The sequence below is a fragment of the Mesocricetus auratus genome, unplaced genomic scaffold (genome assembly GCF_017639785.1).
Source record: "Mesocricetus auratus isolate SY011 unplaced genomic scaffold, BCM_Maur_2.0 Super-Scaffold_100013, whole genome shotgun sequence".
Classification (NCBI taxonomy): domain Eukaryota; kingdom Metazoa; phylum Chordata; class Mammalia; order Rodentia; family Cricetidae; genus Mesocricetus; species Mesocricetus auratus.
Window position 1 is genome coordinate 66,329,170 of NW_024429196.1, and position 25,757 is coordinate 66,354,926.

The window sequence follows — 25,757 nt, forward strand, 5'->3', positions numbered from 1 at the left end:
GGGTCCTCTGTGAAGGCTATAAGCACTCTTAACTCCTGAACCATCTCTCCAGCCCCTGGTTTTATTTATTCATTTTAAGACGGTATGTTTTAGTTTCCTACCCCTGTTTCTGTGATGACACACTCTGGCAAAAGCAACTTAAGGGCACATTTACTCTGGTTCATAATTCAAGGGTACAGGGTGCCATGGTCTTGAGGGAAGGTGACAGGAGCTGGGAGTAGCTGGTCACATGTATGCACAATCAGGAAGCCTAGAGTCATGAACGCCTGCTGCTGCTCAGCTCCATTTCTCCATTTATAAATATCCCAGGATCCCAGCAAAGGAATGGTGCCAAGGGCTTCCCCATCTCAATTAATGCAACCTCAGCAGTCTCCAAAGGCATGCCATGGGCTTCCCATCTCAACTAATGCAACCACAGCAATCTCCAAGAGACCTGTCTCCCAGGTCATTCTAACATCTCTCAAGTTGACAATACTATCACACAGGGTGTGGTGTAGCTCAGGCTGGCCTTGAACTTGGTAGGTTGAAGAGAATGACCTTGCACTCTTCCAACTGAGACATATCTCAGCCACCTATTTCCTTAATCTGTAAATGGCAGTTGCTCTCACTTGTTCTTTCTGGAAACTTCCCATGGTGCCCTTCTTTGGGTTTCCCCCTAGGACACATTTGCATCAGTAGCTGCACAGCACAAAGTTCTACACAGCAAGCTTGAGAAAACTGAGTAGAAGCTGAGGACAAGGTCTTGAGTATTTCAGAATACATTTACTGTGAAGTTTTTTGCTGAGTCCCAGGTTCAAGGATGGGTGTTAAGTGTGGAAAAGAAAACAGGAAGTTTAGGTCAACCATGGGAAGGAGCCTGTCTTCTGTAACTCTGCTGCTGTTTGTCCCTTAAACAGAGCCTGTGTGTTTGCTCAGGCTCAGACCTCAGAGTGTCGTTGGATGGAGGGAGGGTCTTCCTTTGAACACTGCTGCTCATAGCTGTCTTCTGTGCTTCTCTTGGCCACAGCATGTAGCTGTGAGTTCGGGCAGTGGGCAGAGTGATCTGGAGAAGATGAGCCGCATCTTGGAAGCTGTGCCACAGGTGAAGTTCATCTGCTTAGATGTGGCCAATGGGTACTCGGAACATTTTGTGGAATTCGTGAAACTGGTCCGATCCAAGTTTCCTGAACACACCATCATGGTAGGTATGACAGGATGCTCTCTCTCAAGGTGGGGCGGGGCCTGTGCCTTTCCATAGCTTTTGTGGCAACAGTAGTTGCAAATTCCCAGGAAAGGGAAGATCTGAAGAGTCAGCTTTTCTTTAAAGAGTGAATAAAATCCTGATCAACATCATGGATGCTGGCCCCTTATGTTTGGTAAATGGCATCTATGAGACCTGCAAAAAAAAAAAAAGAGAGGGAGGGAGAGGGATGGGGAATCTCCATCACCCCTTAATAGAGTGTATTTATCTTTTTTTTTTTTTTTTTTTTTTTTTTTTTTTACGAGACAGGGTTTGTCTGTATTGTTTTGGAGGCTGTCGGTCCAGCCTGGCCTTAAACTCACGGAGATCCGCCTGCCTCTGCCTTCCAAGTGCTGGGATTAAAGGCATGCGCCACCACCGCCCATCGAGTGTATTTATCATAAGATTTGAAAATTCCAGGCTTTCAGTTCAACATGCTGTCCTCCACCCCATCCATGCTTGTCAGCAGACAGCTGTGCTACTAGGGTCAGACTCTTCGACATAGTCATTTTATTAAAGTCAGTTAATGATTATAGGTTCATTGAGTTGGCATTCATCTAAGACCTTTGTTTCGTGATTTTTTTCCCCTCCGCTTTCTGTATTTTCCCAACAATTGGTACCTTCCATCACTCACGAAAGCTATATTGATTTCTCTCAGGGTAAACTGGCTAAAAGCAGGTGACAGTCACTAGTTACAGCCAGGCTTTATGGAGAAACTATTGTGTGTATACACATCGTTACTTGTCTTAATTAGTATAGTATGTAGGGAATGACCAGTGCATGATTCAACCCTACCACTTCTGTGTTTTCAAACCCATTCCCTTCACATTTCCCCCACAGGAAGTTGGCACAAAGGCATCGTTTCTGTTAGTGCAGTTCAGCCTTCTCTTTAGGGACCTTTCTTTGCTAAGTTGCTTTTGGTCATGGAAATCACCTCAAGGGAAGAAAAATGGATCGGGGTCAAGGCATTCCCCTTCAAAGACATGCCCTTATTGACATACTTTCTTTATTGTGGTCTCACTTAGTTCTTCATGTAGCCTGTTTCCCTATGAGCTCATCAATGGATTAATTCACCAGTGAAGTTGGTACCCTGGTGATCCAGGCACCTCTCAGCAGCACCTTCAGCTAAGAACTGAGTCTTCAACACCTGAGCCCCTTAGGGAGCCCCTTCATCCCATGCCCATGCCTGCACTTCCTGAGGTAGACTTAATGATAAAACTTCCAGGTGTATCTTTCTCTGTTGAGTCTTTGAAGAGGGTTTCCTGACAGCTCCTCTTGGGTCTTACCTTCCCTTGAGACAGACCTTCACCTGACTTCTCTACATCCTCCACAGCCTTTGCTGAGCTAGTAAGCCAGTCACTATGCGTGTTTGAGTCTGTGAACCACTCCAACAAATGACCTGAGGAGGCAGGCATCGAACCTTGGATTTAAAACCCAGAGAGCTAGGAGCTATGGGTAGCCTATGGCTCTGGGTTGGAACTGAGCTCTGACTGTGGGATCTGATAGGTACCATCTGAACTGAATTAAACTGTAGGGCACACTGCTGGGAATTCCTTAGTTCTTGGGAGGACACCATGTATTTGTTGAGGGTGAGTATAGGAGTTTAGCTTTCTCCTACACCTATAAGTACTAGGCATGTTTTAGGGAGATGCCAGTTCCCTCTCCTGTTTCCAACATCTCAGTAAAGACTAGGAACACTTATCCCACATTTATTACAGACCAGAAACTGGAGAGATGGCTCAGTGGTTAAGGGCACTGACTATTTTTCCAGAGGACCTGGGTTCAAATCCCAGCACCCATATGCAACTCAATGCTGTCTATAACTCCAAGATCTGTCACTGTCACACAGGCTTACCTGCAGGCAAAGCACTAATGCATATAAAAGTAAATAAATTAAAAAAAACTGCGATTTGTTCTTAGGTTTGGGGATTATCATAATGCCACATTTACTTAACAAAACTGCTTTTGGGAGGAAGCCCATCCATTATGCTGCACATTTAGACTTGGTCACATCCCCATGTCCTTGTTCACCGGCCGCTGGGCAGTATGAGGTGGAAGGTACAGGGCCTTTCTTTCTAGTTGGGGAGGCTGACTTTGGTCTTACACCTGAGCATGGTGAAGTTGCTATCGCTTCCTGTGCCCCAGTAACACTCACGCACACCTAGTTCCAGACCCCTTTGCGGGAACTTTCTTCCAGGCCAATGAAAAGAGGGAATAGAAATCTAGAACTCTAGAAGAACAGAAGCCCTGGTCCCTGACTGGGATATGGGGGCTGTGAATAGCACTTGACATTAATTTTAACTTCTCTGATCCAAGTCTGACATGTAGCAATCTCAACATGTATTTGTTGGGGATACTGTGCCCTTCATGAACTCCATGAGACAGGGAGAGAAGGAAGGGCCCAAGGCTGCTGTGATCTGGGGTGTCTTCAGGGATCTGGGGGTGTCTGAAGGGGCCTGGGGGTATCTGCAGGGGTCTGGGGGTGTCTGCAGGGGTCTGGGGGTGTCTGCAGGGGTCTGGGGGTGTCTGCAGGGGTCTGGGGGTGTCTGCAGGGGTATGGGGGTCTGTAGGGGTCTGGGGGTGTCTGCAGGGGTCTGGGGGTCTGTAGGGGTCTGGGGGTGTCTGCAGGGGTCTGGGGGTCTGTAGGGGTCTGGGGGTATCTGCAGGGGTCTGGAGGTCTGGAGGTGAGTGTAGGGGTTTGGCAGAGTCTGGAAGGGGGCTTCTACCTGTGTTTTAGTTGCTCTGGAAACAGGGAGGATTAACAGCTGAGAGGCTGTTTCCATTTCCTGCCCTCATGGCATGCAGTTTGCTTACAAAGGATTAATGGGAAATGATGACAGCTTAAGGAGGTGGCTTTAGTGGCTCTGCCTCACATCTTTGGTAACTTTATAAATTATGAAAAGTGCATAAACAGAGATGTTTAATAGGGAGTTATAAGCCCTACTTCAACGACCTGCATCCTGAGTCCCACTCCCCCCTCCTCACCTCAGGGTTTCTCCTAGTTACTGCTTCCCACTTGGCAGCTGTCTGGTGTGGACACTTACACATTCCTAAACAACACCATTTGAGTTGGCCTGGCTCAAGCATTATGTGAGTGGTCATCCAGTCTGTGTTTTGTGTCATCCTTTGCCCCCTGGTATATTTGAGGTCCTCACTGCTGTTTTCTTAGCTGTGTTTGTAGTTGCCAGGACTGAAGGCCATTCCTACTTCCCAGAAGCCTTTTCTCTCTCTTGTCTCCAGCTTCCACTTGGTAGCTAGTTGCAGCACCATTAAGCTCACCAACTCAGTGCCCTGTCTGTCTCCCTTCAGGCTGCTGTCAAAATACCACATACTGGGTGACTTATAAACAATGGAAACTTACTAGACTCCCAAGATCAAGGTCTGCCCACTGTCTAGTGACACTGTTTGTTAATAGGTGACCTGTAGGTATGCCCATGATTTGCAGAAAGGCCCACACATGCTCCCTCAGTTCTCTCTAAGGAGCAGAAATCCCATTCATGAGAGGCCCCTCTTGAAGGCCACATCTCTCCAACTTAGTGCCCTGGGCTTTAGGTTTCAGGATATGAAGTTTGAGAGGACATGGACATTCAGACCACAGCATTCCTGAAGTCTGAAGGCTCATGATCTGAACCCTAGGGGGATTTTTTTGACTCCCATGTTCCTTGCTTGGGAAAAGGAGTTTGAGGACACTAAGTAATGGAGATTAATTGTGGGATTCACATAGGATGCTTTTTTAAAAATCCATACAGTGTATCTCAATAGTTGCTCAATTGCTTTTAGGTAGTGAGTTCCATTGAAAGCTCTGAACAGTGAGTCATGGGAGAAAGGCGGGGCCTGGGCAGGGGAATTGTTTTAAGAAGTAAGAGCAGGGATGGGGACATAGCTCAGTTGGTAGCGCACATATGAACACACAAAAATAAAGTCAGGCACCACTCACTTCTCAAGACGTTGCAAGCTCAAAATGGCTGAGGGCCACACTTGGCCTATTTGCAGACTGAGGTGAATTGTGTGCCATGCTCAAGAACAAGGACCAGGGGAGATCAGGCAGTACAGGAAGGAGGGGGAACTGGGAAACAGAAAGTGTGTGTGGCAAGTGTAGAGCCAGGGGTTGCCAAGAGGCAGCATGGCAGAAGAGGGGATGGTGAGTTCCCACAAGCCCCCAGGCGACCTCCAGCAGGGAGGGTCCTGCAGTGCCTGCTGTCTGGCCAGGGGGTGTTTCATTGTCCTGGTTGGTTTCCCCAGCAATGAACCTAGGACTTTGGCTAGGTAGATGTTTATTCCTAAGTCATTCACCTCCTGCGCTGACCCCTGGATTCTGTGGTTCATTCAGATTCCTCCAGCTGGATGCTCAGGCCTTTGGTTCTGGGTGGTTTTGAAAATGTTAATTTCTCCTCTCTGGCTTTCAGAGGCACTGTGAGGAGGCATTAGCATTTACCCCATGTTCTTGAGCTGAAGGTACTGGGTGAATGCTGAGTGCTTTTAGAATCATTGCAGAAGCAAGCTATTCCTTGGCCTCTGCATCAGGCTCCTCCTCTCAACTCCCTGCTGCTTTGATGTTCACATGTGGTCAGCTGGGGATGGGAAGGCAAAGATGCTGGCTGAGAGAAGGGTTAACTATTCCCCTGCTGAACATTCTAGATAACTCTTAAATGGATTAATACAGACTTGGCATGTCTATTCTCTCTCTCTCTCTCTCTCTCTCTCTCTCTCTCTCTCTCTCTCTCTCTCTCTCTCTCTCTCTCTCTCTCTCTCGATTTTGGTTTTGTTACTGGGATTTGAAACTATGGCTTCCCATGCCCAAAGCTGTTTTTATTCTGTCCCTGCCTGCCCCCCCCCCCCAAATCTGGGCTATAAGCATACTAGATGAATGTAGATGAATGTTCTACTAAGCTACACCCCCAGCTATCTTTTTTATTTTAGTTTAGAGACAGGACATTGTCTACACTGGCCTTGAACTTGTGACCCCACTGCCTCAACTTCCTATGTTGCTTGGATGATGGGCATGTGCCACCATGCCAGGGATCTTTCCAATTTTTTGACTAGGGCCTTGAAGCTGGAAGTTGCCTCCCTTCCCTGGGTCTATTAGTCGGCTTTCTGACAAAAACCTGAGAAAAAGTAAGGTTTGTTTTGGCTTCAAGTTTCAGAAATTGTGTGTGTGTGGTCGTGTCTCTCTGTGGTTTTTGGGTCTGTGCTGTGATGAACATCATGACCAGGTGTATTTGGTGGAGAAAAACCATGTACCTCATAGGAAGCAGAGACTTGGAGACGAAGGTGTTAGGAATAAGACACACACCCCCAGCACCCACTTCCTCCAGCTGGTCTCCTGAAGTTCCCACCCTCTCCAAGAGCTCAAGGAGTTAGGAATTCATCAGTGGATGCACCTAGTGATACAGCGGTATCCTCAATTCCCCAAGTCCCACCTGTCAATACGACTGCACTGTGGACCTAACATTTGCCTATGAGCTTTGGGGATATTTCAGACATGAGCCATGACACTGTGGTGGTGGGGGTGCCTAGCAGGAACTGCTTCCTGCCTGCCTTAGAGCCTCAGATCAGGGCACATAGTTTTTGCATTGTCATGACTGTCCCGGAAGTGAACAAGCATAAACTAACATAGTAATAGGACCTATCATGCTTCCATGGGCTATTACACTCTCAAGCCTGTGGTCACCCCCTGCACAATACACTTCATACAGACATAAAGCACCCTCACTTAATCATCCCTGACCAGCCCCTCCCTACCCACAGGCCTAACTCCTGTGGCAAAGGGGCCACCTATGTAGAACTGGAAACTTCATACCAGAGCCTGGTTATCTTTGTTTCTGATTTGGTCTTGTCCCCCCCCCCCTTTTTTTTTGTCTGAATTGGGTCTTCGTAGCTTCCAGCAGAACCATTCCTGTTGGAGAAATGAACAGTTTTTCATTTTGTGAATGACACATCTTTGTGGCTAAGTCTTTGGTCATGCTTTTGATAGTTTCCCTGGGAGAGAATCTCAGGATTCAGGGAACAATGGACACACACACTTTGGAAGTTCCCATTTTTTTCCAGGAAATCTTGTGCTAGAAAAGACATCTCACCAGTAGCAAGAGTTCATGTGACATTTTCCTCTTAGTATTTAGTGTTAATAACCACTGATGATTTGAGAAATGAAAAGCAGACTCACACTGGCATATTAATTTTGATTATTACTGAAGTTGAGTATACTCCCTACTTATATTAGCTATGTCTCCCTCTTTTTGTTTTTATTACATTTTTTTTTCTTGTGGAACTTGAGTTCTTCATATGTTCTGGTTAGTCACTCTTTGTCATAGCTACACGTGCTTTTCTCTAGCTGGCTACTTGCTGGCTGTATCAACTGCTTGCATGAATTTCATTTTTTATATAGATGGCTTTAACTTTGCCTTTACACCCCCCCCCAGCTGAATTTACAGGAATACAGCTTCACCTTTAACCCAACTCCTGTCCTCCATCTGTGATATCTGTCATGATTTTCTGTTGGCAGCTGGTACTTATCTTCAAGTAGCTTCAAGCTGGCCTTGTCACCTCTTTCTAACAACCCTCTTCTATGAAGTTCAAGTTATTTTGTAGAAGTTAAAAAAAGAAAATTTCCCTCGGGGAATTAATTCAGCGAAAGGACACTTGGGTTCTGGTGGGAGTACAATGCGTAAGGCTGCATTTTGTAAAATGTGACTTTGCACGGTTGTGAAAACCCAGCCAGGGCGTGTTGCCAAGGATCCTGAGTACCAGCTGAAGAATCTATGGGGGCAGTGAGTTGTAATGAAAGGCCTGTTTCTGCACTCTCAAGCTCCTGCAGTCAGAGAGCTTGTACTATTTCCAGCGCAGATGCATTCGTGTGGTTGATGGATTCCGCCACTTCCTGGCTTGCAGGTCTATTCTTAGGACCAAAGCTTCACTCCATTTGTAGACAGAGCCTGTGCCAGTGGCATATGGCCCATCAGGGCCTGCCTGCCCTTTTGGACCAAGATGGGAACCCCAGCCCTAGGGCCAGATTCTTGGGTGTTTCCTAACCGTGGCTTTCTGGGTTCTATAAAGATTCTTCAGCGCTTTCCCAGACACCAAAGTGGCTTATGCCCATTGCCAAAGGTTTTGACTGTGTTTCATTGCTTATGAATTTGGGGTTCCCTAGAAGATTTTGTTTTTATCTGACCAGTGTTGAAATGTTCCGTAAGCCTGGCTTAGACATTCTCAGATTTCCTATTTTTCTAAAAAGTCTACATTTCTATAGCTTTGCATGCCATTAGTTTACCCAGGTGACTTCCCCAAAAATCGATCTCCTGGTATCAGCTTCTTTGTTGGAATTTAGTGGAAGATGAAGCCAGGAACATGCATATGGATTCTCAGACATAAGTCAGCTTCAAAATTTTCAAAATTGGATGTAGTATTCTATTTTTGTTTCCTGGAACCCTGGTAGCTTTTGGGGTACATTTTGGGTGAGAAATAGGACTCCCCACTGACTACCCCGTGACCCCCATAGCCCACCCCCCCCAGAGTTGTTCCCTCTGATGGAGAGCTGTGTTCTTCCCTTCCCAGGCAGGAAATGTGGTGACGGGAGAGATGGTGGAGGAACTCATCCTCTCCGGAGCAGATATCATCAAAGTGGGAGTTGGACCGGGTAAGACCTGTGGACCACAGCACAGCTGTTTATGGGGACCGGGGACCGGGGCTTGGGGCTCCTGGAGACAGCTACATGGGAACCATGAAAGACTCACCTAGGGGCTCACTGAGCTTCCCCATGAAGCCATGTCACTGAACGGCTCTCTGATGTCCCCAAACACCTTCTGCGCAAGCAGGCATGTGTTGTGGGATAATCCTTTTGCACACTGTGAAGATATGTCTCTGTTTTACCTCGTAATTAATAAAAAAAAATTCATGTCATTACTTGGGATCTGGCGGACCTAAGGAAGTCCAGTTACAGGCTTGTAGTTGAGCTTTGAGGCCTTGCTTCAGCATGTTAGTGTGGAAGGCCAGGCTGGATAGATCACTGATGAGGCATATGCCTTGAAGAGGAAGGTCGGGGTAAGGAATACAGGAGGACAGTTAATGAAGAGGAATGACTTAGGCTCAGGGGAGTGTTTGAGGGACCCGAAACATTGTAGGTAGACTTGTGACTAAGCGGCCACCTTGAACATGCCCCGTGGCCCAGGCAGCTCGCCACCTGATACTACTCCACCTTTTGACAGTAGGGTCACACACAGGCCTTTGAATGAGGCAATCAGTAGAGCCGTCCCGCCTTAACCTGTGAATTGCTGTTTCTTATTGGAATTGGTTGGTGTCTATCTTCCCACTTGTTTCCCATATCCAAGAGGACATTCACACTGCCATGTTTTAAAATTCTGCCCTGGACATCCGTTATCACCTAGACACTAGCATTGGAAAGGAGGAAAGAAAGAAGATAGACACTTTATCTGGGACTGAAAATACCAGCAGTTAACACACACACACACACACACACACACACACACACACACACACACACACACTCTAAAAAACAACCACCATCTACCCCAAAGAGACAGTCTTAAAAAAGGAAGCAGACAGGAAGCATAAGTGCTTGCACAGGAAGAGGACGCCTTGGGCTGTGATCCAGCATGTGTTAGTGCATATATTGAAAAATGGCCCTGCCTGCTCATAAAGCATGCAGGCTTTTAACCTGCAGGGAGACTTCAAGCTCGACTGTCATCCCGTGGTTTTCCTCATTGCCACCCACTTAGGCAGATCATAGGTTTCTGAGCAAGATACACAGTGCCTGGTCTGCCCCTGCAGCAACACACGGAGACCCCACAGACATGCGGGAGGAGGTGAGCGAGTGGAGAGCAGGAGTTGTGGTGACTCACGCACGCTTGAGTCCTGCATTCTTTCCACGCTATTTATAGTGCTCTCTTCTGCATGAGGCTCGTTCTCAGTGGCAGGTTAGACGAGAGGGTGAGATCTGCACAGCTTACACAGCTTACTGTCCCGCAGAGAAAGCAGGCCCCAGCACCCCTTCTCAAAAGGCAATGTGATGCATAGCTTCCTTGGGCAGCGACATTTCAGACGAAGCCTCCAAAATGAGAAAGTGTTGGCTGGTCAGTAGGGAATGTTAGGTCAGTGATGGAGGGGAGAGAGAGAAGAGAAGAAAGGAGGAGAGAGGGGGTGAGGGGAAGGGAGCGAGGGAAAAATTCAGACTACAGAGAGCCCCAGAGGTGAGAAGAAACTTGCTGAAAAGTCTGTGGTAAGTTCACAAGGAAAGAGGGGCCGATAAGAGGGGAGGGAGGTAGGGCATGGAGGTGGGTACCCACTTGCTTTGGGGGTCAGATGAGATTAGAAGTGGACAGGGGACATAGGATCAGGACACGGGTGTCCCCCTAGACCTGAGAGAACACAACCAGGACTGAATGGGACATTGGATCTGGAAGAGGCAAGAGAGAAAGCTACCCATGTGTTGGCATGACTACTGAAAGCCAAGCTGACCTCAGGTCTAGGCTGAGTGGGGACTCAGACCAAGGAGATGGGGTAGGAAGTAGGAAGTATAGCATGAAATGAAGAAAGATTGGGCTGGAGAGATGGCTCAGCGCTTAAGAGCACTGGCTGCTCTTCCAAAGGTCCTAAGTTCAATTCCCAGCAACCACATGATGGCTCACAATCATCTATAATGAGATCTGGTGTTCTATTCTGGCCTGCAGGCAGAACACTGTATGCATAATAAATAAATAAATCTTAAAAAGGAATTAATAAAGAGAAGCTGCATTATGTTTGGCCCAGGGCTGAATAATAGCAATACAGTTATGTAGCTTCCTCATCCTAGGTTGGGCCCAGGGACAAGCCCAATGCAAATGTATTGCATTACAACCTTACCAGGTAGATGTTGGTTTTTTAGTCTGCTAGACTGGGCAGTGAGGTGTGGAGAGTTTAGTAGCTTGACAAAAGTTGAAGGTGAAGAAGCTTGGAGAAGGCTGGGAGGATTTCCCTGGAAGTGGAATCTGCATATGTAGAAGAGTGAGGGATGGATGGGGGGGGAGAGGAAGCTGGAGCCTGTGTTCACCCTTTGCGGGGGAGTAGACATCACATTGGGAGGGACAATGAGGGTTGTGTGGGAGACGTCTAAGACATTTGCTGATGAAGGTGGTGAAGACTTAGGCACACATGGCCCATGGTATAGTGTGTAGTGAGGCCATGTAACCGATCAGCCAGCACTTATCCTGCAAGCACATGTCCACTGCTGTGGAAATGTCACCCCTTCACTGGGGCAGGGTCAGATGATGGTGAAGGGGTATCATTGTATGTTGTGTTCTACCCTCCCTGAATCCACCTCTCCTTCCGCACAGGTTCCGTGTGTACCACCCGAACCAAGACAGGAGTGGGCTACCCACAGCTGAGTGCCGTAATCGAGTGTGCTGACTCTGCCCACGGCCTCAAGGGGCACATCATCTCTGTGAGTATTAGTAAGGTCTGGGAGCCTCTGGGGACCACGAGGAGATTGTGATCACTGACCCTGAGTGAGGGGCCGTGCTGCCTTCAAAGACTCACATTCTACAGGTAGTGGGGGTTTGGATGTCTATGGATTTGGGAGGGGCTGACACAGGTCATCATATCTCAGATTCAGGAGTTGGGAAATGCTTTGGGAAGTGAAACGGAAGGTTTGTTCCAGATGAAATGACAGAAGGGAGCTGAAGAACATTGGTGAAACTAGAGAAAGCAACATTAAAAAACAAACAAACAACAAAAACACCTCAAAGTCAGTTTTGGCGTGGTAAGTTGGGAAGAGGTAGAAAAATGCATCACAGATGAATTCCAGGGCAACTGTGGGTAAGAGCTCTGGGGGCCGAGTGAAAAACTGGGGCTTTCTTCCAAGTGCAGTGGGAAGCCACTGAAGATGCTAACACGGGGGAATGTGAGCAGGTTCTCTTGTATCAGCCAATGGGCTTCTTTGGGAAGGATTGGGAATCTAGTTGGGAGGATGTGACTCAGATGGGAGGCAACTGTGCCGTCCACTAAGGGGTAAGCAGCAAGTCTGCAGAGCCATACTCTAACCCAGAGGGTGCTTAGGGAGTGGTGTTAAGTCTTGGCAGTGGAGTTGGTATTTGTGGGGCTGGTAAAGGAAGAAGAGTCTGCTGCCTCACAGGTTGGTTTATACGAAGGGCTACTGAGAAAAAAATTCACTTTGGATTTGTGGGTTCATGCTGATTTTGGGGGTACATGACAGACACCAAGGGTTCATGGGTTGGAGACCCAGCAACTAAAGAGCCCATTGGTCTTGGAACCCTCTGAGTGGAAGAGGAAGCAGGAGGAGGCTCAGGTGAGAGGTGAACCTCAGACCTTGAGGCAGGGGCATCTGACAGGAGGAGGGAGTCGGATGCTTCCACCTCACCTGCTGCTTGTTGAGGGCAGTATCAGGAGTTGAGCATGGCACCAGTGTTCTGACAGAAGCTTCTGGAACAATGATGATGCCACCATCATCAGCCATCAAGTGATACTAAGGATTGAGTGGTTGAATGACAAGGTGCAGTGGGTCCTTTCCTTGTGTCCTACTCCATCATTCCCGGGGCCACCACGTAGACCACTGGCAAGAGTCATGTGATGTGAGCGGCTCACTATGGGGCTGTGTTGTGACGGACCATGGCCCCTGCTTGTTTGTGTAGCTGGGATGGATGGATGAGCAGATGGATGAATAGATGATGTGTCCAGTTGTTCCAGTATTCTCAAGCGGTAGAGTCCAGAATTTCTGTGGAACACACATTTATGGAAGTAGCATGTAAAACCCTAACAGCACTGTGAATCTGCATTTGTGAGCAAGGGCATTTCATGTATGTGGGGTCACTCAGGAATATCAGGTTCTTCTTATCTGCCCATGGTTCTCAAGGTTCCTTTCAGGAGCTAGCTGTGAGAATGTCTCCAAGAAGCTTGTGTTTATGCATATGCATTCGTGGACCATATAATGAATTAACTCTTTCTGAGGTTACCCCAGGTTAGCCCCATTGTGTGACTTTTCCAGGGGAGGCAGAGAAGTCTGCTCATACCAGATTAGGCAGAGATGCCAGAACAAAGACATGATCCCACCCAAATCCAGCTTGTGGTTATTGGGCTTGCGTAGAGCATGGTTGAGGAGTTAAGGACTATGTGTGTGTCAGAAACAGCTGTACCACTGCAGAGTACCACCCCGATGTGAGTGACCACTTCACAGTCACATGATGTGGATGCAGTCCCAACTGTAGACAGCCTTCTTCCTCCTCTATAATCCCAAACCACATGTAGCCGGGCAGGAAGGTGTGAGTGGCTGGACTTGCAGACTCTCGTCTCCCCACCTCTTCCTTCTAGGAGGACTTGGCCTGATCTTGTGAGGGTTGCTCCAACTCTGTGGCATTAGGGATGATCGCATATCAGGAGGACAGAGTTCTGCTGGAGCCCAAAGCCTCAGGCGTAATTGTAAGCCTCCATTACCAGTGATCTCTGCCATCAGGGGTCATATATTTTGACCCTGCACCACATACTCATCTTGAATGGCCACTGCTGGCAGCTGAGTGGAGGTTATGTCCTGTCAGTAAGGTCTCTTAGGATTTCTATTACTGTGATGAAACACCACAAGCAAAAGGAACTTGAGGAGGAAGGGGTTTATTTCAGCTTATGGTTCCACATCACATTCCATCACTGAGGGAGGTCAGGGCAGGAACTTGGAGGCGGGAGCTGATGCAGAGGCCATGAGGAGTGTTGCTTACTGGTTGGCTCCTCATAGTTTGCCCAGCCTGCTTTCTTATACCATCCCGGCCACCTGCACAAGAGTGGCACCACCTACACATCAAAAGTTAATCAAGAAAATTCAGTACAGACTTACCTATGGGCAGATCTTATGGGGACATTTTCTCAATGGAGTGTCCCCCTTTTCAGATGGATGTAGCTCAGTGGTCCTCAGCCTTCCTACTGTTGTGACCCTTTAATACAGTTCCTGATGTTGTGAGGACACCCAACCATAAGATTATTTCATTGTTGCATCACAACTCTAATTTTGCTACTGTTGTGACTTGTAATATAAACATATGATATGGAGAACAGGAGAGGAGGTAAGGGAAACTGAAAAAATAAATACAATAAAACCTCCATATAATACGGATGATATCTAACAGAGGATCCTATGGGGGCCTCCACCCACATGTTGAGAACCATTGCCATGTTGACAGAGACATAACCAGGACAAGGTCTTACTATAGGCTTCTTCAGATACCATCCTTATGTCTGTCTAAGAACTTCAAACTTCCCAAAGACTGGGGAAGGGTGGGGTCTTCACTGTGTGTCTCCCAGGTGACTGAGGGAAGTCACCCCAGCTTCTGTGCACAGCATTACATGAGAGGTAGCCTAACTCAGCCACTCTGTCTCGTGTGATGGCCAGACTAGCAAGGCAGTGACAGCTTGTCAGAAAGTCTCAGGCCCCACCCCCAGACCTGACCAACTGAATCAGGAACTCAGAAGGTGAATGCAAGGAGCCCCCTATGTGCTCCCCACCCGTCCTGGACCTTGAGAACCACTGGTTTCTGTACCAGAAGCTAGGCCTCAGCGGCTAGTTCCACCCGGAGTCCCGGGAGCCACTTCTGTGTAGGTTAGCCATGGTGACAGTCCAGGCCTGCAGCACTGTTGCCATGTGAAGAGCGCACCTAGCAGCCTAGCTGTGTGCTGAGGAGCTCAGGGTGTCACTGGAAGACCACACTGAGTTTAGAGTGTCTCTAAGCCTTGCTCCCTGCACTTCACCTTGCTGCTTCCGGTCCGTTGCCTGTCTCCAGGCTCAGAAAAGCTGTCGACTTCATGCCCCTCTCTTAAGGAGTTTCTCAAGTAGTTGCTGCCTCTGCCAATCAGACCAAACCTGCCGGATGTTTGAAATCCTGCCACAGTCCACTTTCCTTCGTGATGACTCAGTTTACCTGTCATCACTGAATTAGTGTGCTTGTGTGGCTGAGGTGCAGGAGGAAGCCATGTAGGAAATGGGGTCTGTTAGGCAGGCCCTGGCACCAGCAGGCCAGGCTTCAGTAGTGTCTCTATCATGGCTCATCTGGGAGGAGGTGGGGGAGAAGGACCCCACAGTCCATAGGTAAAGTTCAAGGTTTCACCAGATAATTTTGTCTAATCACATCACCATTTAGAAAGATCTAACCAAGACCATTAAATAATTAGACTTAGGGAGACTTGATAAATTCTCCATTAAAACAATGCTTAACTCATGAAAACCTAGAAATGCCCAATATACGAAGAAGAAAACTAGTATCATCAGGAAGGCTGTCTTAAGAAGCTGTTCCTGGGGCTGGAGAGATGGCTCAGAGGTTAAGAACACTGACTGCTCTTCCAGAGGTCCTGAGTTCAGTTCCCAGCAACCACATGGTGGCTCACAACTATCTCTAATGAGATCTGGTGCCCTCTTCTGGTCTGCAGAGATAGATGCAGGCAGAACACTGGGTACATAATAAATGTAACTTAAAAAAAAAAAAGCTTTTCCTGAGTCATAATGTGTGTATGGGTGCAGGTATGTGCATAGAAGTTCAGAGGACAGCCATAAGTCACAACCCTCAGGCACTTTCCATCTTTTCTTTGAGACAAAGTCTTTCACTGGCCTGGAACTTTCCTGTACAGGCCAGCTTAGTTCTATAAAGTTTCCTGTCCCTAGGCCTCATCTCTTGCAATGCTGAGGTCATAAGTGTGTGCTGTTGCACACAGCTTTTTACATGAGTTCAGGGTATTCGAACTCAGGACCTCACAATTAGGAGGCACACATTTTACCAACTGGGCCATTGCCTCAGCCCCTGAGCAATTATTTTTAAGCAGAAGAGGGATGCTGAAAATTCATGAACCAAATCACTTACATCCCATGATGTCTTTTGTCCTTAAATATAATGCTAACCATGTTGAAAGACAAAACAAGCAACACTTGCCAATTACTGCTTTGCACATTTTTCCAGAACTAATTCTTTTTTACAATCTTCCAGCAGCTGTCACCATGTGAAGGTGGGTATGTGTCTTAGATGGCAGGAGAGTGTTCCATGTTCTGTCTCCCTAGAGCATGATGGGATTCTTTGTACGGGCTCGGGAATTACCTGTCAACTGTAGAAGGTGCCAGTTTCATCCTCTTGACATATCCTGTGAAACTGCATTGCACTCAGCTACTCTTGTAGTCAGGCCTATTAGGTGTACATCACTCATTTCATAAATGCACAAGCCAGCAATGTGTGAACAGACACCATGAAGGACCGTGCTCTCTGTGCGTTATACAACCTTGTTAACCTCACAACTTCGGTCTACTCAGAAATAGGCTCATTTTATAATTTTTATGAGTGTAATTGTTTTGCTTATGTGTGGTTATTGTGGGGCCAGAAGAGAGTATATATCCCATAGAACTAAAGTGACACTGTGTGGGTGCTGGGAATTGAACCCAGGTCCTCTGGAAGAGCAGTCAGTGACATATCAGTTGAACCATCTCTCCAGCCTGAGGCATTTCTTGAGGTCTCAGTAACACAGAGCTTTCTAGGTCAGACTATAGCACTGACCACAATCTTGTGGAATTATCAGGCACTCACATGATAAATCCTAGTATAACCCCAAGCTACTTGAGCGAGCAAAGAGTATTCTGAAGTCACATTGTTGGGGACCTACATAATGGAGGCATGAGTTATGTAATCTGATTATGATTAGAAATCCTGTGCGTAGAGCTGGTTTTTTAATTTGTGTTTGTTTTGTGTGTCTGCATATCTGTGTGACCGTGTGGAGGTCAGAGGACACCTTTTGGGAGGTGTCTGCTTGCTGTGGCTGGGCTGTGTCCACAGACTAGCTGCCTCTTGAGCTGCTCTCCCGATTCTTGTTTTGGGACCACAGGTGCATGCCACCATACCCTGCTTTTTGCATGGGTTCTGGGGACTGAACTTGGATTTGGATCATCAGGTCTTTATGACTATTCTTTCTACCTGCTGAGCCACCTTTCTGGATCCTGGGGCTGGTTTGATCAGGATAAGACTCTAGAAAGTGAAGGGGGTAAGTGAGGGACACGTGGAGAGCAAACATCTGGAAGGGATGAGGAACAGGCATGACGGAGCTTTGGAGCAGTCATGTGGTTGCAGAACTCAGCTGTTTCCATGTTGTCATGTGGAGGGCTTTGCCCACATACCGTATCCAGAGAGCCTGCCTCTCAAATAGTCAGGTCTCATGAGAGACACAAGAACAATGCACTTGACTGAGCAAATAATGACCATGGGAAAGACCAAAACCAAGTCTTCAACACCTCCCCGTTGATCAGAACTGCAAGCAAGTGAAACTGTGGAACTGAATGCATTTTATTTTTGTTTGTGGCTTTTGATGATTTCCTATAGCTCTGGATGGCCCTGAACTCTGAATCCTCCTGCATCCACCTCCTGAGCGCTGAGGTGGAGGACATACACCAGCATGATTAGCTAAGCAGCAGGGTTTGAATACTCCTCCTTGGAGTGTGGGGACCAATTAAGTGATGAGAAAGAACCATGAGCAGGGTGGCGTGGTACAGACCTGTAGTCCCAGCACTCGGTAGGTTGAGGCCAAGTTGAGCTACGTAGTGAGACCCTATGTCCAGCAAAACAGAAGAGGGCTGAGTCACAGAGCCCAGCGCTTTCCGGGTGAGATGTTTGTTGCACAGTGCCTTACCCCACTTGAACACAGATGCCCCCCAACTTGAGATGTCTGGTTCTGTCTTACAAACTGTCACCCAGGTTACCCCCACAAGTATACTGTGCTCTCTTCCCAACCCAAATGTCCAGCTCCACATAGTTGGCTCTCGCTTGCCCATGCTGAACCTTGGCTATATCGCTGTCACTTTGTTCTACCTGTCCCCAGATCTTCTCTTTCCTTCCTGGACTGTCCTTCTGTGTTTTCCTGACACCCCCAGAGCACTGTCACCTTCCTTTCTAAGCCCGTGTCACCCCAACTCTGCTGGAAATATAAAGTAGCAGCCTGGGGATTTTGAGTCCATTAATAAGGAAATGTGAGCGCTGTATCCTAGGAACTTTGAACCGGGTTGCAGTGGACTGAGGTTGCAGACTATCCCATGACCCATGAGGCCAGCCTGCATTATGTGGGCAGAGTGGGTGTCGGCAGTGAGCACTTAGTTTTAAGAACATGGTGGACCAGAGACACAGGCAGAAGAGAAGATAAAGCAGCCAGTTCTATGCCCTTTTCTCAGCTCTTAAAATAATCTAGCACTCAGACTAAATAAATCTCACCTCTCAGCAGGGAGGGAGGGAGAGAGGAGGGGTGGCTTGTGAGTGGGAAGGAGCAGGGACCATGGAGTGGCTGGGTATGTTACATAATGGTCTAGCAGAGGACAGTGGCCAGTCTGCCACATTCGATCCTCCTCCCCAGATGTGGGTGCTTGGGCCCAGATGGAGGATGGGCAGGGATGCCAGCCTCTGACCAGCAGAGAAAGGATGTGATTGGGGAGCCCAAGTGCCAAGGGTAGTAACTTAGCTAGAAAGCCTGCCTCTGGGCTGTTGGGCCAGATGCTCAGTTAGGGGTGGGAGGTGGCTCCTGGTCACTTCATCCTCATGGGTGAGGCATGGTCTGGCTTGTCCCCACCCTGATGATATCCTCTCCTTCCTTTCTTTGAAGGATGGAGGCTGTACATGTCCAGGAGATGTCGCCAAAGCCTTTGGTAAGTGCCAGGGACAGCACTGCTATTGAGGGAAAGTGGGAAGGAGGGGCCCTGGGCAGCTTGGAAGAACCAGATGGAGGAGGGAACCCCCGGGGGCTTCTGGGTTTATTGGGAGTTTTCTTTGCCTGCATTTCCTTCCCATCTGACAAAATCCTGGCTCAGTTTTGGTTTGGGTCTGTAGCTGAGCAAGCTGGGTGCTCAGAGTGTGGATCTGTGGTGATGTCATGCCAACCGGGTGTGGGTCAAATTGTGATGTTTTATTGCGGGGGAGAGCGCCCAGGACACCCAGGACCCCGCACAGAACTTGCTCTGTTGTGCAGAGACCACCAGGCTGTTTGGCTCAATCTGGAGCAGCCCCTGACTAGTCCCCATCTCTTCCTGGCGGGACCAGGACTTGGCTGGAGACTGACCAGCCTGCTTCCCACTAGAGGGCAGCAGTGCCCACTGTAACCCATCAGGGCCCATAAGGCCTTTGGATGCATTTGAAAGTACCTTGTTCCTGAGCTTGGGACTGGCCCTGTGCTCAGCTCCCCTCAGACATTCTCCCTGCTCTGTTAAAGTGCAGTCTTGCATGCACTGAGAAGCCAGGGGGGCCTTGCCTAGGAAAAGCCAACTGGGAAGCCAGTTGAGTGTTGAGAAGTAGAAATCACCGGGAACCATTAACGGTTGTGTTTGACAGCCCTGTGTTCAGGGTGCTGCTGTTAACTTCCTTCCTCTGGAGGCCTGGCCAGACCAGTCATCCCACTGACCACTTAAAATCACAGCAGAGGGTCGTGGTCAGCACTGGTGTCTGGGAGCTGCAGACAGCGCCCCGTGGAGTCCATGCTGTGCTTTGCTTACCAGGGCCAGCCCACCCAGCATCCTTTTCTAACCAATGGAGCAGAACGGGAGTGACTCCGTGCATACCCGGGGGTGGCAGAGTTCCTTATAAGTGATATCAAGGCTGCCTTTCACCTGCTGTTGATCTGCCCCCCATTACTCAGTACCCTGTTATGAATCCGTTCAGTTCTAAATTCCTCAGTGACTCAGGAAGAGACATCCCTGTTATTGCCTCACTTCCTAGTCTACTTTTCTGTTGATAGAAGTTAATTTGATTCATGGCTGAGGAGGTTGGGATACCCAAGAGCACAGCGTTGGCGCTTGCCTGATGGCGGGAGAGGACCTTCTTGCTGTCCCACAGCCTGGCAGAGGGTATCACATGGGGAAAGAACAAGAGTGCTTTACAGAGCTACTGAGATCTTCCTGACTGTGTGTAACCTGCATGACTTCCCAGAGGCCTCAAGGCACTGATGACTGTCATGTCCATCCATGTGTCTCCCCTCCCCCAACACCCAGTGTCCCTGACTCCCTGCAGTCCTGTCTTAGAAGGAGGCTGAGCCATTTTGTGATCAGTCAGGGAGGGTAAAGAGGGCAGGACTCTTTCCAGATTCTGTGTTCTCTGAGCCTGCCTCTGCCCTCCCCCTGTCCGTTCCTTCATATGTAGGAGCCGGTGCAGACTTTGTCATGCTGGGAGGCATGTTCTCAGGCCACACTGAGTGTGCAGGAGAGGTGATCGAGAGGAACGGACAGAAGCTGAAACTCTTCTATGGCATGAGCTCTGACACAGCCATGAAGAAACACTCGGGAGGAGTCGCTGAGTACAGGTACGGCCGCCACGTGGCTTAGGGCTGTGTCCACTAGACTGGCTAGCTACTCTTTATTATGGCCCCCTTAGAGGGAGGGGCTAGGAAACATACCCGGCATCTTTGTAGGGAGCACCAATTTTCATCCGGCTAGTGTTTATGAAAGCAAGAGTGTGATTATAGTTCTGGGAGGGGCATGGGGCTGAATGGGAGTATCGCCTTGTCCTGAAAGACCCCTGCCACCTCTCATCTCTAAGCCTAAGATAATCCACTCTGCAAGCCTAAGGATGAAGAATAGTCTCTCTTTGTATAGCCAACAGATGGTGCCTTTCATTGAGGACACTGTTGCCCATAGTACTTCATTTAGGCTGGTCACCGAGACTGACAGGGGACCTAGGCACTGTTTCCAGCTGGTTACCTGTGCCAGTTGACTGCAGAACCAGACTCTAGGCTGAGGAACGGTTTTGAGACCTCCCCCCCCCAGTCTTCCCAAGGTCACCTGGTCACTTCCATTTTCCTCCAGTGTAGCCTTGTTCATGCTTAAGAGCCCCATGACAGAGCAGACCCAGAATGCCATCCCCCAGCTCCAGGGAGCCTCCACAGCTCATCAGAGTCAGCTCTGAGGGCAGGCTGTATGAAGGACACAGGACAGAAGGTCTCACCTGCTTAAAAAACTCAGACCTCACAGGAGGATAGGAAGCCTACTCTCACTGGCTCATACCATCTGTGTCCAGATATTTGCCCCAAGGTCAGAAGAGGTTTTTCATTTGTTTGTTTGGGGGTGGGCAAGGTGTGGTATTCTGACGTAATGGATAAGGAGAAATCACATGACTCCCACTGAGAGGCAGAGGTAGTAGTATGGGATGTTCTCAAGTATAACAAGCTAACTGAAGTTACCATTCTCCCTAGTCATTTCTATTCAAGAGGGGAGCTGGGTGGGGCCAGCCTCCGTGAGAAGTGGAGCACACTCCTTATTGTCGCTTCAGAGCCCCCTCCTGCCATTGTAGCTGGATGTGTGGCCAAGAAGCCCACTGTTTAACCAGCATCCAGTTCTCTTCCAAGGGCCATGTGGCATCTGGGCTCGGCCAAGATGAAACTGAGCCACATGGTTAGGTGGCCACCCTGTGCTCCATTTGAAGCACCCCCCCCCCAGCTGTTGCAGAGAGTCCTCAAAAGAGCAGGCAGCAGGGCAGGCATCAACAATGCAGATGCCCAGATCTGAGGGAGAAGCCATCTTGGTGGCAGGGTGCCCAGCGAGTTCAGCATGGTGGAGGTGCCATAGAAACACGGAGGTCTAGTTCTGGAAGCGAGTTCTGATCTTAGCGTTCTTCACTTAGAATATGGGAGGAAACAGGGCGTCCATCCACAGTTAGCCTGAGCATCATCACAAGCTTACCCTGTTCCCGTCTCTCTGGCGCTTGCAGCCTCAGCACCACAATCGTCACATGAGTAAGACTCTACTCTGACCTCATGCTTAACTACTGCCTGGTTATTGGTGCTGGGCCAGCTGTTTGTCAATCGTTAGCACTTACGTTTGTGTCACGGATGAGAGGAGTTTGGGGTTCAACAGTGAATTACTCACAAAATACGATGTCACCTTAGCAAAGAGGAAAGAGGCCAGGGAGGTCATGAATCCTCTGAAAAGAATGTGATGGCAGCTGTCGTGGGCACACAGGGGCATGAGTCTGTCTCACATCACAGAGTTCTGAGATCTGACACTGGATGTGTCAGTGACCCTGGTTTCCTGAGCTTTGTGCTCTACGCTAGTCACCAAGCAGCCCATCTTCTAGCCAATGGCTTAAGGTGACAGTGCTCATGAAAGGTGTACAGGAGCACAGATGTTAAGAGAAGACAAATTTACAAGTTTTGAGTTCTAGACAATGAGTTTCAGACTGAGTTTGCGTTTTTTCTAACTAATGACTAGGCACACAAAGTTCTAGAATGTGGGTACCAGTTAGGATTTGCCCGGCCCTTGCATTCTGTAAATCTGCTGCAAAATCACGTGCAGACTGCATCTCCATTTTGCAGGACCAAGGTCTGACTTGTGATACAAGCTGTTTCCTGGTGGCCTTGGGCTGAGGGACCAGGGGACAGTCAGATGTGTATTAGGCCCAGCCAGAATTTCTAAGCACTGTTCTGAGAATGTGGAGATGCCATTCAACGTTCTGAGGGTTCTCCACTCATGAAGCTCTCCCCCTGGCTCTGGGTGTGGTGATACATGGGGGCAAATGGAACTGGTGGGTGGTAGAATCTGGGGAAGGACTGGCAGGCTGTTGGGGATGCAGTCACTGCATCTGCAAGGCAGGACTTTTCAGATGTCCCAGACAGACCTGTGTGGTCCATGGTGAATGAGGACACTTTGCATCCACAGAGCTGGTGCTGAGGAAGGCAAACCTCTGTGCTTTTTCTATCACCGAAAAAGGACGGATGTGGCAGGTGGCGGTAGGAGGAGGCAACCTAGTGCCCAGGAAGGAATTAGGCTATTGGCTATTTGGTGGTTGGTTCCAATAGGAACCATAAGAGTGGAGGTATATCGCTAAGGAGACTGTTACTGAGGATGGTGGGGACAGACGTTTCCATCTCTATCTCATATTGCTGACCAAGACTTCTCTTTCCTTGGTGAACAGGGGAGTTCCTATCAAGTTAGAGGAATACATCATCTGCTAGTGACTTGGTTGGGATGGCAGAGTGGAGTAAAACACCATCTGTGGATATAACATCACTGTTGCCCTCATGAACTCACTAAAGCTGTTGTTACCTGAATAAGACTTGCACAGGATGAGGGAGAGTCTCATGACACCCCACTCCTCTCCAAGGAGTTATAGCCAATGTTTGCTGGGGGAGGGGCAGTCATTTTCTTCAGTGGTGTGACCACTGTAAGGTGTCCATGCTCTAGTGAATAATTTCATCCTATGTCATAAAGGAATTAAATCCAGTGGCTCACAAGACAACCAACAAAAGAAAATGACATGAAAGTGGAGGGACTTTGGTGGGAGCAGGAACAGGATGAGAGAAGGTAATGGGGAGTGAAAATGACCAAAACACATAATCTACATCTATGAATTCGTCAAAGAAATCTAAGCTATAGCAGGGATAATTCTACCTGGCTGGTTAAGAGAAAACAAACTGGATTAACCCTCCTCCTCCACCTCCTCTTCCCTCTCCCCCCAGGGCCTCTGAGGGCAAGACTGTGGAAGTGCCTTACAAAGGGGATGTGGAGAACACAATTTTGGATATCCTCGGAGGACTGCGGTCTACGTGTACCTATGTAGGGGCTGCCAAACTCAAAGAGCTCAGCAGGAGGGCAACATTCATCCGGGTGACCCAACAGCACAACACAGTGTTTGGTTAGCCTGGGGATGCAGAGGTGCTGAGCCCAGTGGAAACCACCTGTCACCATGCTTCTCCCTTCCCCTTCTTGTGTGTCCCAGCAGGATGACTGCTCTGCATGGTGGAACACTGCCACCACCCGCTGACACTGACATTGCATCCGTGTCCTGATCTTGCACCCAGAGGCCTTGGGGCTTGCCCTGGTGCCTGTCTGGAGCCCAGAAGCAGGGTGCTCGTGAGGCCCTGGGTGAGCACCTAGAACTCATTGCCTCCTTGTTTCAACCAACCCTTGCACCCTTTCCTTCCACCGTTTTCTTTCTAAAGGATGATGGTTCCACTTTTAATAGAATGCTATGATCTTGATCAAGCGCTGGAGTTTGCATGTTCAGGAGCATAGTTGTGTAGAGTCGCTTGGGTTTGGAAAGCCTCCCCAGCCAGGTAAGTGACTCTCAGTTGCTCACACACAAGGCCCTGGCTGGGGAAGGGGTGTGGTGTGAACTTAAGTAACTCACACCGTATTACTGCCTCTGGCTTTGCTGCTGGGAAGAAAATAATGCAATGGGCAGGGTCAATGGACATGAAGCATCCTGCCTGTGTACTCCCTGAAGTCCTTTCTGGGAATAGGTCTTGTCTCCCTACCTGTTTGGAGCTGCTTGTAGCGAGCAAGCAGGTCCTGTCTTAGATTCTTGTGTAGTTTTGTCACATACACAGACCCCACCAAGCCCTTCTCCTTCCCTTCTCCGTCCCAACTTGAAGGCTAGTTCCTCTCTCTTTTAAAGACAGGATGTAGCTATTAACCCAGATTGACCTTAAATTTGGAATCCTCCTGCTTCAGCCCAGCTAGGCTGACCCCTCTTCCAAGAGGTTACAAACCATCTTGAAGTCCCACAGATGTCTTAGGAAAAGGTCATGAAGAAGTCTTGCTGAAAACCAAGTGCTTTGCAGCCTAAAGAGGCTTAAAGCAGGCATTAGAGGAAGTGCCTTGTGTTAATACTCCCTAGAAGAACTGCATAGTTCTGCAGTAGGGCGACCATTACTGGATGGTAACGGGGACTCTGTATTGGAAAAAGGCCCCACTTAGCCCTAAGAGCTGTCCTGCAGTACGTCAAAGTGCTGATGTCCACGAGGGTCAGACTGTTTTTCTAACAAGGCCCATGGCAGGCACCGGAATATGTTTTCTTTGAATAGGCAAGTGTGACAGGAGTGGGTACGGATGGGTGTTGCTGAGTGAGGGTTAGGCAATTGCCTGGTATCTATAGTACCAGATGCTGTAAGAACTAGCAACACCAGTGCATGGGGGATTGCCAACCCAATTCCAGTCTGGTATTTTAAGGCCGTATTTAAAGTTTGGGAGGTTTGCATTATGAACCAGTCTCCAACCCCTGTCCCAAGGCCAGAAGAGTTGCTCTTATACCTGTAGGAATGTGACTGGCTGCACTTGGGAGGACTGTGTGATGGATGTGTTCACTACTTTTTCTTATCACAGCGACCAAATACCTGAAAGAGGCAGCTTAAGGGAGAAAGGATTCTTCTAGCTCAGAGTTCAAGAGACACTGTCCATCATGGTGGGCAAGGAGTGACTGGCAGCTGTGGCCAGCAACACAGGCTGCTTGCTTATCCCTCTGCAAAGCAGGAAATGGACAGGTGACTACCTCCTGGTTTACCTCCATCCCCTTTATCCAGCCCAGGTCTCCAGCCCATGGGATAGTGGCCCCTACTTTCAGGCGGGGTCTTCCCTTTTCAGTTAATCCTCTCCAGAAACACCTTCACAGTCACACCTGTAAGTGTATCTCCTTGGTGACTGTAAACGTAGTCAGGCTGGCAAGATTAACCACCACAAAAGTCATTGCACAAGAGGCTTTGCAGTGCCAAGGAGATGTGGCACTTGTCCAGTGGACCCCACTTCCTCTCTGCCCATCTGTGGCAAGCGTCAGCCTCT

The 25,757-nt window shown here is 48.6% G+C and overlaps 1 protein-coding gene across 2 annotated transcripts in view; it reads left to right on the forward strand.

Annotated features, from left to right (window-relative positions):
* Window positions 1-24,181, forward strand: part of Gmpr (guanosine monophosphate reductase) — a 37,945-nt gene extending 13,764 nt beyond the window's left edge. For both annotated transcript variants that reach the window (XM_021224956.2, XM_005066338.4), the window contains exons 4-9: window positions 1,007-1,180; window positions 8,771-8,852; window positions 11,545-11,651; window positions 18,824-18,866; window positions 20,350-20,509; window positions 23,660-24,181. In XM_021224956.2, the coding sequence (XP_021080615.1) occupies window positions 1,007-1,180; window positions 8,771-8,852; window positions 11,545-11,651; window positions 18,824-18,866; window positions 20,350-20,509; window positions 23,660-23,840 (747 nt within the window). In that variant the 3' untranslated portion in view covers window positions 23,841-24,181. The remainder of the gene's footprint in view (window positions 1-1,006; window positions 1,181-8,770; window positions 8,853-11,544; window positions 11,652-18,823; window positions 18,867-20,349; window positions 20,510-23,659) is intronic.
* The last annotated feature ends 1,576 nt before the right edge of the window (window positions 24,182-25,757 follow it).